This window comes from Gobio gobio, assembly GCF_949357685.1.
Source record: "Gobio gobio genome assembly, chromosome: 2".
Classification (NCBI taxonomy): domain Eukaryota; kingdom Metazoa; phylum Chordata; class Actinopteri; order Cypriniformes; family Gobionidae; genus Gobio; species Gobio gobio.
In genome coordinates this window covers 30,939,765-30,954,596 of record NC_137098.1, presented here as the reverse complement: position 1 = coordinate 30,954,596, position 14,832 = coordinate 30,939,765, and the positions used below count along the sequence as shown (strand labels likewise).

The 14,832-nt window shown below is 36.6% G+C and overlaps 1 protein-coding gene across 1 annotated transcript; it reads left to right on the top strand.

Moving 5' to 3' along the window:
- Positions 1 to 650: 650 nt before the first annotated feature.
- On the top strand, positions 651 to 4,875 carry rasl11a (RAS-like, family 11, member A). Its single transcript, XM_079841812.1, has 4 exons — positions 651 to 1,149; positions 1,453 to 1,509; positions 1,694 to 1,776; positions 3,354 to 4,875. Exons 1-4 carry the CDS (start codon positions 999 to 1,001, stop codon positions 3,822 to 3,824), a joined length of 762 nt encoding a protein of 253 aa, XP_079697938.1. The 5' UTR covers positions 651 to 998; the 3' UTR covers positions 3,825 to 4,875.
- Positions 4,876 to 14,832: the final 9,957 nt, after the last annotated feature.

Below are 14,832 nucleotides of genomic sequence, written 5' to 3'. Positions count from 1 at the left end.
TTCTGTTGCTTTAATGGATTTATTGACTCACAAGTCACAAATGTTTTCATCGTTCATCAGCTGGAAAAATTCGTCGTTTCTACGATATCGTTCTTCTGTGTCGTATATCGTTATAACCGTGGTGGACTTCCAAAACTCTTATTAAACTCTATCAGAACATTTAGGTTACTAAAACGCCATACTTATAGCTAGTTAACGTTGTTGGTGTGCCTGAAACATATGCTTTACAACAGTTTCAAACAACGTTTCAGTTAAAACAAAAGGCAGAAAGTTAAATAAGCGTCGACTGTAAACAGTCGCTTGCGTAACCATGGAAACAGCTGCTCCAGCGACGCTTATTATCGACGCTTTCCGATAGTGCTTCGAAAAAGTCATTAAAATTATTAAGTCATTTAAAAAGCCATTCAACAATTCGCACATTCTTTTAAATGATAGCACTTATTAATAAGCATACCAATAGCCTACAAAAACATAGCCTACTGCAAAACGTTTTAATTTAGCCTACTTCCTAAATTTCATTCACACATTTTATCCTATCCCGAGCGTAAACATGAGTTTAGTGAGTCACACTGGTTTATTCACGCCCCTCTTCAGCCTGTCCTTTTCTTTCTTTCTTTCTTTCTTCTTTTTTTTTTTTTTTTTTTTTTTTTGGCTGAAGGCGCAGTTGAGGTCTGTGGAAAGAGATCTGGCGTTCAGGAACTGCGGGATGTGAACTGTTCAATTTTACTTCATTACACTTTATTGGTTCATTTCGTTAGAGGGCCGTTATGCAGAATTAACATTCATGTCGTGCAGAAGCGGAGCCAGCGTTTGGGGTGCACTGGATGTTTGCATTTATTTAAAGCGGTCTATCAAGACCTCTCTGCCGAGGGAACAGAAGGCTTCTTGCGTTATGAGGAGGACACCTAACGTGTGGAGCGGGCTTGTACTATAGCGCGAGAAAGCGGAAGAAAAGAGATGCATTTCTAGAAAGCCTAATAATAGTTACAGCTTTCTAAATGCGTCTTCTTATCGAGCAGCCAAGAACAATGAGCACTGGCTCTAGCAACTTTTTGCTAGTCCCTATACCGGAGTACCCTGTATTAGACTGCGTGCCTAACAAAAACGTCAAAATAGTTGTTCTTGGTGCAAGCAATGTCGGAAAAACAGGTAAATGTGTCAAATTATGTTTATTTTAAGATATAGCCTAGTTTTTGTTCTTTATTTTATTTCATAGTCACTCATTCTAATATGACTTGGTGGTTGAATGTTTATGGATTCATTTAGTTTAGTCATTAATAGAGTCTGAATGGTAAACACATTTCTATTCCTGTAAAATTATGATGCTGATGTTTGGGATATTTAAGCCATTATAACGCCAGGGTGCGACATACTCTGACTTGTGCACGAGTTATGTGACAATGTAATGCTTGTTATGCTGATGCAAAGTTTCCATTTGGTTTCTATTTTCAGCTCTGATTGTAAGATTTCTTACTAAGAGATTCATTGGAGATTATGAAGCCAACACAGGTACATTTTATAATGAAATAAAGCAAAAACTGAATGATCCTATACTGAACTGTAAAAATGCTTCAATCATTATTTTAACCCATTTTATTTGTCGCAATTATGTAATTTGCACTCGATTTTACTCGATTTTATGAGTTTATCATAGGCCTACTTTCAGTATGATTTTCTTTTTCAACATTTCCAGGAGCCTTGTATTCAAGGAAGATTAATTTGGATGGGGAGCAAGTTTCTTTACAAGTGCAGGACACCCCATGTGTCTCACTGCAGGTATACCTCCAAATCACATCACATCAACGCTTTCTTCCATCTTTAAGCTAAACCTCCATCAAGAGTGTGTGCCCACGGTGTATTATCACAGTCATTTAGATCACTAAATGTCATCATTGCCTATGGGATTCCTGCATGCTCCTTCAGATAAACTGTGGGGAATATTAGTTCAAACATTTGGCCTGTAAACAAAGTGTGCAGTGCAGAGGAGATAAAAAGGGTGTGTTCAGCCATAAGCTCATTAGACTGACTCATGTGTACTGAAGGGCTCTCTTCAACTGAATGAATCTGATCCTGGCTCAAGCACAGCTTATTTATGGGTGTTATGATGATTGAGTACTTCCATATTTGTTATGTTAGAACTAACTTAGTTCCATTATTGTTGAAAAAATATTTAACATTATTGCAGCGATCAGTAAAATAATACTAGTTATTCTGTTTGCTCAACTGAATAAATGAATGACTAATGTTTTGATCACAGATTCTCTTTATAATGATCAGTTCATTTTCAATATTGGGATCATTAAGATTTTTTTATGTTTTAAAGGAAATCTCTTATGCTCTCCAAGGCTGCATGTCTTTGATCAAAAATAAAGAAAAAACAGTAATATTGTGAAATATTAAAATAACTATTTTAATCTATTTCTGTAATTTATTCCTGTGATGGGCGAGGCTGCATTTTCAGCAATCTTCAGTGTCACACAATCCTTCAGAAATCATTCTAATATGCTGATTTGCTGCTCAAGGAACATTTCTTATTATTATCAATACTGAATTTAAAATTTTAAAATAAATGTGCAACTGTAATTGCTGCAAAAGCAATTACAAAACGATACCAAATATTAAAGTTAAAAGTGGATAAAAACAGTACGACTCACTTCATCTGATATTTGTTGATCAGAGCAACCATCTGCATGTTTCATGAACATTATGAAATTAAATCATGTTTTGGTGGCAAAAAAAGGTCAATATTTAACATCTGTCAGGTGTTCTAATAATTTTGGCCACTACTGTTTATATATACTGTACATATATAGGGGTGGGAGAAAATATTGATAGAACAATATATTGTTGTCCTTCTCCATGTGATATGATAATCGATATGCTGGCACCAAATATCTTTTAATTCATAAAATAAGGCACTCTAAATAGATTTCCCTGCTCCCAGCGTCACTACTTCATGGCTCCTCAAGGTGGTGCTCAACAGATGAATGAGGGAAAAGTTAACATAAGTTAACTAGCCTAAGAAAAAGTGTTTTGTAACGGGATGGCGGACAGCAGTGTGAGTAAAATAATAGATGCCCCAGCCACGTTTAAGTCCAAAGTCTGGAAAACCTGCACTTAACCTTTTTACTGGCATTTTGTTTTCATAGTTAGACAGATCTCGTGATGTATCATTATAGGATTTCCAGCAATATATTGATTATCACAGAATTGCTGTATCGTGATATTATCGGTATTGTGAGCCTTGTATCGTATTGTATCGTGAGTTACCCTGTGATTGACAACCCTAATATATATACTGTATATAAAATATATATAAAATTGGAATAAAAACAACAGTTTTGTCATTCCAGGATAATGCAGAGGATCTTTACTGTCAGGAGCAGATCAACCGCTCCATTTACTGGGCAGATGGTTATGTGCTCGTCTTCTCCATCACTGACCTCAATAGCTACCGTACCATCCAGCCGCTCTACCAACACGTGCGCCGAATCCATCCCAGCGGCAACATCCCTGTCATCATCGTGGGAAACAAAAGCGACCTGCTGCGTGCCCGGCAGGTGCCAGATCATGAGGGAAAGGCGCTGGCTGATGAATTGGGAGGCCCCTACTTTGAAACTTCGGCCAGGGAGAACCATGAGAGCGTCCAGGCTGCTTTTCTGCACTTATGTCAGGAGATGAGCCGAGCGCTGGGAGGAGGTAATGGGGAGAAGAGAAAAGGTGGACTACACCTTGCCAGGCCAAAGAGCCCAAACATGCAAGAGTTGAAGAGAAGGTTCCGACAAGTGCTGTCATCCAAGGTCAAGTCCGCTACGGCACTATGATGATGGACTGATTGACGAATGTGACCACAGAGGTTTTAGAAAGTGTAAACAACATACTGTTGCATAAGTGATTGTGAAACACAAGGCAAAGCAATGAAACGTATCAATTCTTTTCGCAAGTACTCATAGAAGATGATTGGTGATGTCACTGCTCTCTGGATGAACTGTAGCATGGGACTCCTGGCGCTGAACTTTAAATCTATTGGTTAAGTCTGTTTTTGTTTGTTTGTTTTAGCTGCTGTCATGCAAATGTTTCCTGGATTTCCAGGATTATAATGACTTTCTCAAATTAAATTCTTTAATAATGATTTTCTAGTATTATAAATTAATTTCCATTTATTATGCTGAAAGTTGCAACATAAAACAAACACACAGAGCATCCGTTTATTGGACACACGAGATGATCGCAGTCTATTCCTAAGATTCTCATGTGACTGGGGGCAGTTTTGCAAAATGCTATTCTAGGTTTATCCCAACTTTTCCTGACAGTTAGATAACATAATCGAGCCATGTTGCTTATATTCGTGGGAGGAAGAGGTTGTTGACTGGTGGTTCCCATGACCTTTGACCTACTTACACTGCGGCAAGGATTTTACTGTGGAGGTTCGTAGAGGGTCTCTTTGGCTTGCTTCTTCCAGATGTCCCATTCGCCCCCTCAAACCGACATTTGTTTATCTTTCAGAACATATGAAGTAGCATTCCTCTGATGCAGGTCTGAACTAATGGTCATGCACCTACTGAGTCATTGACCTCTAACCTTTCACCTCTGATATTTTCTTCTCTTCACCCAATAGCTTATATGAAAAGCAGATTTCTCTGCTCAGAAAGTGAGAGTATGTCCATTTCATTATACTTAGACACTAAAACAGACTGTAGTAAACTGTATATGCTGTGGTGATTCAATTTCTTTCTCAACAAGCCTTTGCTCTCTCTCTCTCTCTCTATCTTCCTCTTTCTTTTACATCAAAGACTTTCTTGTGTCAACATCACCATTCCATTTCAACTGAAATGTTCTCATATCATTCTCAAATCATTACAATCTAGAGAACTCAGAACTTGTTGGTCAATTGCCTGAAGTCCCCTAAACCATTACCAGATTTAGCAGCTGTTGTTAAGCATATAGGTTTTTTGCAAGTGTAATTCAGCTGTGGTGTATCGCTGAGGACTTAAATGTTCCACAATTATAGTAGTTTCAAAAGTATTTCTGATCAAGAAAGGTTTTAAAAGAACTTAAATATGCTCTGAAATATATTTCAGTGACATTCCATTCACACAGAAAGCACTTTTCCATTCCACTGCACTACTTTTTTTTTTTACCAATGTTTTTCAATGCAAAACAAGCAATATAGATGGACGTAACCATTGTTCTCATCTTTTGCAGCCTCTAAAAACGCCGCACTCAAGTTAAAGGAAGTTAAAAATCTGTCTTACACGTGTTTACATCGAAAAACAATGGAAAAGTACACTGTAAAAAATGTCCCTGTAAAATAACAGTAAAGAGCTGGCAGCAGAGACGCCAGCAGTATACCGTAATTTTTACGGTAATCATACGTAAAATGACTTTACGGTAGTAGTCTGTAAACCAGGAAAACAGTATATTTCTGTATTTCTATGATTTACAGTAAAGAGCTGGCAGCAAAGACGCCAGCAATATACCGTAATTTTTACGGTAATCATACGTAAAATGACTTTACAGTAGTAGTCTGTAAACCAGAAATACAGTATATTTCTGTAGTCGCACTGTTAAATGATTTCACACTGTTCACAATGTAGTCGCACTGTTAAATGATTTAAATGCAGCATATTTCTGTGAGTATTTGGAAATTACAATAATATTGTTTAGGTTGTTACTTTAACTTCTCACAGTTTATTGTAGACAGGCACATAATATGTGAGAAGGTCAATTTCCAAATAATTTCCAAATAATCAGAAATATGCTGCATTTTTTTTTTTTTACTGTATTAGAAATACAATAGATTTAACAGTTTCATATCATTCAATATTGATAGCAATTAACTTTATTATTCTTGGGGCTAATTGCTTAAGATATGCATTATTGTGAATATTATGCAAAATAAGGAATACAAACTTCAAAATCAAATACCTTTATTCCAAAGAGCAATGTCAATGTCAACATGAATACAAAAACAAAAAAAATAGAAGAAAATAAACATCAAAGAAGAGATTTCTAGTAGCAAACAGAAACAGCCTAGTGTCTGCTTTAGACTATGGCAATAAACTTAAAGGGTTAGTTCACCCAAAAATGAAAATTAGCCCATGATTTACTCACTCTCAAGTCATCCTAGGTGTATATGACATTCTTCTTTCAGATTCTTCATTTCATTTCATAATGCTTACGCTATGTCTGACAAACGTAACTGGTGTTAGATGTAGCGTAAGCATTTTGAATTGCGAGAGGCACAACACTTTTCCCATTAGTTGAAAAAACAGAAGACGATTGGCCGGAAGCTAGATAATTTACATTTATATATAAAGTTTTAAATATGGATATTTTTCTTACACAAATGCATTGATTCACTTCAGAAGCCCTTTATTAACCCCCTGGAGCTGTGTGGAGCAGTTATATGACGAACAGATGCACTTTTATGGACTTAAAAAACTGAAAAATCACTGCCATTATAAAGCTTGGAAGAGCAGGACATGTTTAATATAACTCTGATTGTATTCGTCTGAAAGAAGAATGTCATATACACCTAGGATGACTTGAGGGTGAGTAAATCATGGGGTCATTTTCATTTTTGAGTGAACTAACCCTTTAAATTCTTAAATTGCTCGTCAGAGACTGATCTTAACCCTAACCAAACGGGAAGGGTTGACTAGATAGTTAAAAAAAAATTATTTAAGACATAAGTTTGAAGACTTTTAAGTCACTATTAAGACTATTTAAGGAACATTAAGACCTTTTTGATTATATGAGCAAGAACATTCAGCATACAAGCATCGTTGGCACGTTTTTGGGGAAAAAAAGCCCACAGGCTCATGTTTTTCCTCTTAAAATAGTCCTGTGAGTTAGATTAAAAGTCAATTTAGAAGATTTTCATATGTAATCTGCAATGTATTCTCTGCTGTCTGTAAAAACATACTTTCATTTAGCAGAATTGGCAACATTTGGAAAACAAACTTAAGAAGTAACATTTTGAAAATGTGCATTAAGGCCATTTTGAAACTATTAAAGTACAGTAGAACATTTTGACAGTATGCATCAATAAAAACATTTAGGGTTCATTTCATTTTAGGTTACCTCTTCAAATTGTCCTCTGAGGTAGGCTTGTATTTTTACCTCTTAAAATAGTCCTTTGAGGTAGGTTTGTGTTTTTACATTATGGATCCAGGAGAGATGACTATCACTTTAGTAGCAGCTGTTCCTCTCTGCAGCATTACTCCAGTGTTGCCACTGTCAAACAACAAAAAACAATCATAATAATAAATAAACTATAACATCAGGAATGTACAGTATACACTCCAGGCTAATTCTTATAAAGTTAATAATACCAGTTCTTTTGTGGCTTAATTTGGCAAGACTGTCAAAACAAAGAGAGCGAGATTAAAGAGCTCACCGATCTATATGAAGTTCCATTCAAAGTCAAAGAGATTGTTCAGTAGCATGGCGACGTGTATATTGACTGCAGAAGACTTCTTCAGGACGATCACACCTTTCTTCTTGGAGACAACCTTGCCCCTTTTGGCCTTTGTCCCTCTCGCTGGATTTATACCAATAAAGCGCCTGAAATCAAAATAGTCTAAGATCAGAGTAGGGTTGCAACAACATACTGTTTTGTGTACATTAAATTAAATGTCTTTTTTTGTCTTTCTTCATTGCACAAATAGAGTGGACTTGAATGACATATAGAAGTGACATCAAATAGAATTATAATAAAGCCTATAGTCCAACTAAATATCCAGATGTGTGTGTGTGTGTGTGTGTGTGTGTGTGTGTGTGTGTGTGTGTGTGTGTGTGTGTGTGTGTGTGTGTGTGTGTGTGTCTGTGTGCATGCGTGCGTGCGTGTCTAGGTGTAGGTGTGTGTGTGTGCTGTGGCTTGAAATGTACAGTACTAATACCATTTTACACCAAAAAATACAAACATTTTAATTTAATTTAATTTAGTTGTATATATCCATATAATTATGACAAGTAATGAAGGGGTTTTACCTCTGAATGAATTCCAAAGCACAGGCTGCCTGCGCATCTTGATACTGAAGGTTGAATATGTAGTGGCAGACACCTGTAGGGAACAAATACATTATGCTTACCATAATAAGATTTTAAGAAGAAAAATTATAAAAGGTCAATGAGTAAACACTAGGGGAGAGTAACCTAGAGGCGAATAGGCTTATGAAGTACCTACAGTCAAACTGCTAAATAGATTCGGCATTCAAAATTTAAAGGGTAACAATTTTATTTTTACAGATCTTGGGGAGTTCTACTGCAAATGTTACCAAAATTAAACAAAAAAACTACCCAAAAGTAATAATGTTTTGGCTATTCAAATCTAAGCCTCACTGTTAAATGACATGTTCAAATCCCTAGCAAGACAAGCTCCTGAGCATCAGTTTGATATCAAACATTCTTGGCAATAGGAATAAGATTTTAATTACCGTTTAATTTGTAGATGCAAGACCCGATGGATGTTGATAAAGGACACTCAATGATGTGCAGCACGTCATCTAAATTGTGCGTCCTCTTCTGGAAAATCTCCTATCCAAATGAAGGTTCCTGAAGTCCCTCCAGGAGTTAATGGCAATGGCAAAATTATTTCTGTATTTTTTAAAGAAAATTGACCAAAAGCAGTAGCCTCAATTTAAAAGACTAACGTTGTATCAAACATCTGACCGTGCTCCAAATTCCCCAGTGAACACTCAGTTTCCAAAAAATACTGTAGTATCCTGTAATTTAAAACATCAGCATACTGTTTAGGGCCTCAGTCCTGTTGCTCCAAGTTAAGCAACCCCCAAAGCATTGCTAACTACAGTACTAAACTGTTTAACATGAAAACAGTATTTTAATGTTGCAAATTGGCTGTAAATTTACAGCAATTGCTTACAGTGTAGTGCAGTGGAATGGAACAACGCATTCTGCCTGAACCGTCCCAAAATGGAACTAGTTTAAAGACCCCCTGTGGTGAAAATCAATTTTTTAATGTTGTTTATATGTCCATGTGGTGTTTTTCAATATGCTTTAAGACAAACCATGTGCAAATTTATAAGTCAACACCATTGCTGAGTATTTTTTCCTCAAAACTGCAGTGAAAAGCAGTCAAAAACAGTTTAAAATTACCGGTTTTTCTTACGTCACAAACTACCTTGTAACGAATCACGTCAACGTGCAGGTGGGTTTTAGCATATCATTAACTATGCGTGTGAAGCAGGGGAGTCTCAAGAGAAGCCAGGTTAGCCCGGTATATTTTTCTGTTGATATAAAAAACCGGGTAAATTTAGCAATATAGCGGTGAACTATGTATATACTGACGTTCTATGATGTTTAAAGCATTTCTAAGGATGCTGATTTTTAGAAGGCAGCTGTGTGATGCCGAGATGGCGAACGGGAACATGTTTTGTTTAACATTAGAAACACATTATTAGCTGTTTGATAACAAAATCAAGCAAAAGGCTAATCATATAAATTACTGTGTTATGTGTCCGACGTTGTAAAGAGTATACATCGATATATTCATGGACCGCGTATACTAAAATGAAGCAAGGGTTTAGAGTTGCAATCAAGCTATTTTAAGGCATGAATAAAACATTTTCACAGGAAAAAAACTTTTAAATATGTAATTTTGGTGATCAAAGATGAGTTTTAAGGAGTAAAATTAATGACTACAGGCTGAAGGAGTCTTGGCCAGGAGGCCTAATATTTCAAATTTGATGAATGTAAATAAAAGTATCACATTTGAAACAACAAAAGTACAGTCAAGGCGTAAGTTCATGCGTCAGATGTGTGTGAACGCAACTGTATTAAGGACTCAAATACAGGGCTGACAGCCGTATTCTGTTGATGTGTGAACGTGGTCTATTCGGCTCAACATGGGAATCTGGCCCTATTTTTATGTCTCTCAATTCTCAGACTCCCTCTCTCATTTGTTGTATACGAACACAACTACAGTATCATCTTGGGAGGACAGTCGTGGCCTAATGGTAAGAGTCAGACTGGTAACCCAAAGGTTGGGGGTTTCGATTCTCAATACCTGAGAATCCACGGTTTGCAGTGTGTGTGTATTCACTACTCACAACACCTTATGTGTGTGCACTAACTTGGATGGGTTATATGCAGAGGACAAATTCCGACATACTTGGCCTTCACATGTCACTTGGCCTTCTTTTTGTGTCTTTCTTATCAATTATAGTGACAATGCCCTTGGAGATCTTCAGTATTAATATTACTGTAATAAAGTTGCAGTGTTTGACTTTTTGGTAGGTGGATTGTTTTGTACATTGTAATGGCCTTTTTTTGTGTAACTTTTAATATAATATACTTATATAATTAAACTAAAATCAATAATTTGCATAATTTAATGTGTAATTAGCCAAGTAATCAACTTACTAGTGCTGCACATTCTTGCATGAGTGGAGAATAAACTTAAGTGTGACTGAAGGGTTGTTGGTGTGTAAGTGTGAGTCACGCTATTTTAATGCATGTAATCTGGTCTGACCTTAACATTTAAGTACTATTATAATATCTGAAGGATCTGCTGATGGATTAGACCACAAGACTGAATCAGTGGCACCTCTACTCTGGTTTGCATAAGACTTTAGTAGAAGATTTAATAAATCATCTCTCTGACATTACAATTATGAATGGCTTCCTGTTTGCAAGTATGGCCTGCTAAACTGAGAAAGACAGGAGTACATATTTTGTCCTCTGACTCATGAGGACTGAGGAGTATAAATTGGTGTTTGTCCAAATTACGGTTCATTTGGGAAAGCATGGTCAAAGAAGTTTGAATTCTCAGCAGAGTATTATTAGAGGAGAAACAGCTGTGACGTGAAATGGTTAGAGACATTTTTTTTCCCTCCATCTGAGCTCATTATGTTATCACAGCCACAGGAAGCATGACCAAGACAATTCCCAAAGGAGGACTGGGGGTGGAAAGAGGGAGAAAGACAGAAAGAGAAAGGAAGGGAAGGCAGCAAGTCAGGAAGTTAGAGGGACAGAAAGAAGGAAAGATATTAATGAGATAAAAACGAGGAGGATGAGAAGAAAAGCAGGAAAGATATTTTACAGTCAAAAGCTGGGACATTATGAATTTTGTTAACGTTCTCATTAAGTTATGAAAACTTTATTTCTGAAAGTTCTCTGAATATTAAAATTTTTGTTGTTGTTCAGTTTTGGAAAGAAAACCAATTGCTTTGTGATATATAATCTGTGTAGGTCTACATGTGTAGCTGACTATATGAAAGATTCACCCAATTCATTTTGATTTTAGTCAATGAAAAATCTCTCCGAACTTCCTGTGCTCACCATGAAACTGTTCCTGTCCTGTTACGCTTAAGTCCTGGCTTTTTCTTGATGGTCTAAAAAAATGTCCAGCTCTTTCAGGGACAACAGAGGTGAAAATTCAGTCATGTTTCACTTCAGTGATGAAGAGGCCGCAGAAGCTATTTTACCACAGGACACACTTGGTCAACTAAAATGGCCTCATTTTCCTGCATATACCATCAGAGTAGTCATCAGACCTAATGTCTCCCACGAGAAGCCTGTCCATAACATTACAGCTCACCCACTGTGTTTAACAACTGTCTATATAGACAATGTGTCCTTTGGCTTGTTTCAAACATGTACCATCTGGATTTAGACCACATTATGTTTTCCTATTGCTCAAGGATCCAGGTTTAGTTCGGTTTATGGGGGTTTATAAGGGTTATGCTTCACTTCATGTTGGCTTTGAATTAGGGCTGTCACGATTATGAAATTTTGCTGACGATTAATTGTCCAATAAATAATTGCGATCATGACGATTAATTGTCTGTTTTAGGGCTTTGGCGATTAATTGCCTGTTTTAGGGCTTTGTCGATTAATTGTCATACAAATTGTTGTGATTATTTAATTGAATCCCTTGTAAGTTGTCACTTGCAATAACACATTAATACACTTAAAGCCTTTAAATATTAAAGTAATTTAATCAATGAAAAATATGTATCTTTCAGAAATGTGTACATTTAAAGAAACAATGTAAATGTATATGAAAGTATAAATAATAGAAACAATCACCATAAAGTTACCATAACACATAAAGGACTGTCAATATCTCATTCCAAACTAAAGTAAAATATAAATATATTTTACAAATTTGAAAATTCTGTAAATAACAGAAACAATGAATCACAAATATAAACTATGACCATAACAGAACAGGCCATAAAAATCAAATTCTGAAATAAAAACAATCATGCTCCTTAATGGCTTGGTAGATTACGGGAAAGAAACACTAGCATGTTGACTTTTTCTGGCTTAAGACAGCATCTAACTGGGTTGACAATGTTGCCAGCTGTACTGAACATTCTTTCAGAAGCAGTACTTGTTGCACATATGCACATGTAGGCTACTTTCTCGCCAACTTGGAAATTAAAGGAAACCTATGTATGACACGCCAATTCGCTATGCCATTTTGGAGTGCTATCAAGACGCATAATCGCTTTTTAACGTGTTTATCAACGCCGTTTCATTCTATCCCCCTACACTGCCCCTACCCATCACACACACACACACACACACACACACACACACACACACACACACACACACACACACACACACACACACACACACACACACACACACACACACACACACTGCCCCTAAACCTACCCATCACAAGAAACATTCTGCATTTTTACATTTTCAAAAAAAAAAACATAATTTAGTATGTTTATAAATCCATTTACATTCACGCGGAATCACACGGCGTAGACATACACGTGGAGATGATGGTTCGTTTCGGCGTACACATACACGCGGAATCACACAGCGTAGACATACACGCGGATAGCTCAAAATGCGTACAGATAACACGCCATTTGGCTTTAGAAAGTTAAGCAAAGCCATGATGTCATGTTGATTGGCGTTGTCGTTTTCGGCTTTGAAACTAAATCCATCTTTGTTGAATAACTGGGCTGCTCTAACTCAGGATGGAGAAATCAACAGGGCAATATAATTTGAACGTAATGCTCAGCGTAATGAATTCAGAGGGAGACCGGTAGAAGTAGAGTGCTGCAGGTACGTCGTTCATGAACGAATGATTCTTTAATATGACTCGGGACTACCGAGTTGTCTCAGAGAGTGATCCGTTCATTTTGTTGGCCGCGCGTGTGCGCAAAATCCCATAGGTTCTGTACATGAAACAGAAAATGTTAGTTCATCCCTCGAGTCAGGGCCGGCCCTGACCAATTTGCTGCCCTAGGCAAGATTTTACTCGGTGCCCCTTGTATCAAGGTTTAGCACTACATGTTTTCAGTCTAAGTTGCGGAAACACTGGTACTGTTTTCTTTTTTTAATGCATTGATGTTTTTTTTATTTTTATTGTTGTTGTTTTATATGATGTCCAGTCCATTCTATCCCATCATTATGTTCATGATATTATTATTATTTAATTTTTTTAAAAGGCTGATGATAGTTAAACTATACAAAAATAGCACCTACGCCACATTACAGCCTAAACACAAATAACAAGTAATTGCATAGCATTCATGCACAAACTATTGAGAACTAGGAAAAGTGTTTGTTTTCCAGTAGATGGCAGCAAACTTCCACTAATATGCACATTCATGTTTTTTCACCAAGAATTAAACTGAGAAATTTAGATATTTAATGTGAAATTTACATAAAATTTTGCTATTTTAAATAAACCTGTATATAAATATCATTACTAATTTCGGCAAATACAATTTAAAATGTCCATTTGTCCCCTTAAAACTGCACAACTGTAGAGTAAAAACATTAGGCTATTAAAAAAGTGATATTACATGCTTTTATTAAAAACAGATATGATTTTTTTTTTTTTTACAAAATACACTGTCTGTGGCCACTGGAGAACCCAGAACAGCTGCTTGCATATAGTTTAAGGTAAAACTGGAATTAATTAGCGTACATTAGTATTTTACTACTATGCAATTAAATAAACTGTTCATTCATCACATCACTTTACCTCTGTCTTTACACTGCAAAAAATGCTCTTCTTATTTAGTAATTTTTTTCTTGTGTCCAGTCCAAACATCAAAAAGAAGTGAGTTTTAGCTTAAAACTAGCACAATTATCTGCCAAATGGGGTGAGAAAAATGATCTTATTTCTGTTTGGGACAAGAAACAAGATTTCAATCAGAAACAAGATTATTTTTCTCACCCCATTGGCAGATAATTTAGCTTGTTTTAAGTATAAACTCACTTAAGAAAAAATATAATTTTACTTATCTAGTAAATGCATCTTGGTTTAAGAATTTGTATATATTTAGACTAGAAACAAGACAAAAATACTAAATAAGAAGAGCATTTTTTTCCCTTATCTTGCCTGCATCAGAGGGCTTCTGTTTTTGACACTACAATTCGGCCATCCGTCAAATTATCAGGCAACTTTCACCGTGTCTACACCATGGTCTACACCTGGAGCGAGCGGCCAAGCACCCTAAAAAATGAAATCAATCCTGTCTACATTAGATGCGGCGAGAGGCGACGCGACACAACAAATTCCCAACGTTAAACTGACGCACTTCAAGTAGCTCGGCGGGGGAGATTGATGAGGCGGACCGGGAAGACGCGGGGGAATCGGTTACGTTTTTTTTTGCGCTTTATTTGGTAATATTTCAAATTAATATGAATCAAATAGTATCAGTAATACATTTTGGCGCCCCTATGGATGAGTGTCGCCCCTAGCATTTGCCTATTCCGCCTATGCCACGGGCCGGCCCTGCCTCGAGTCTCGAGTTCGGGTTTGAGTCTTTCGTTCTTCCTGTCAGTCCTATAGTAGACTATGCTGTCAGAACCGGAAAGAGAAAT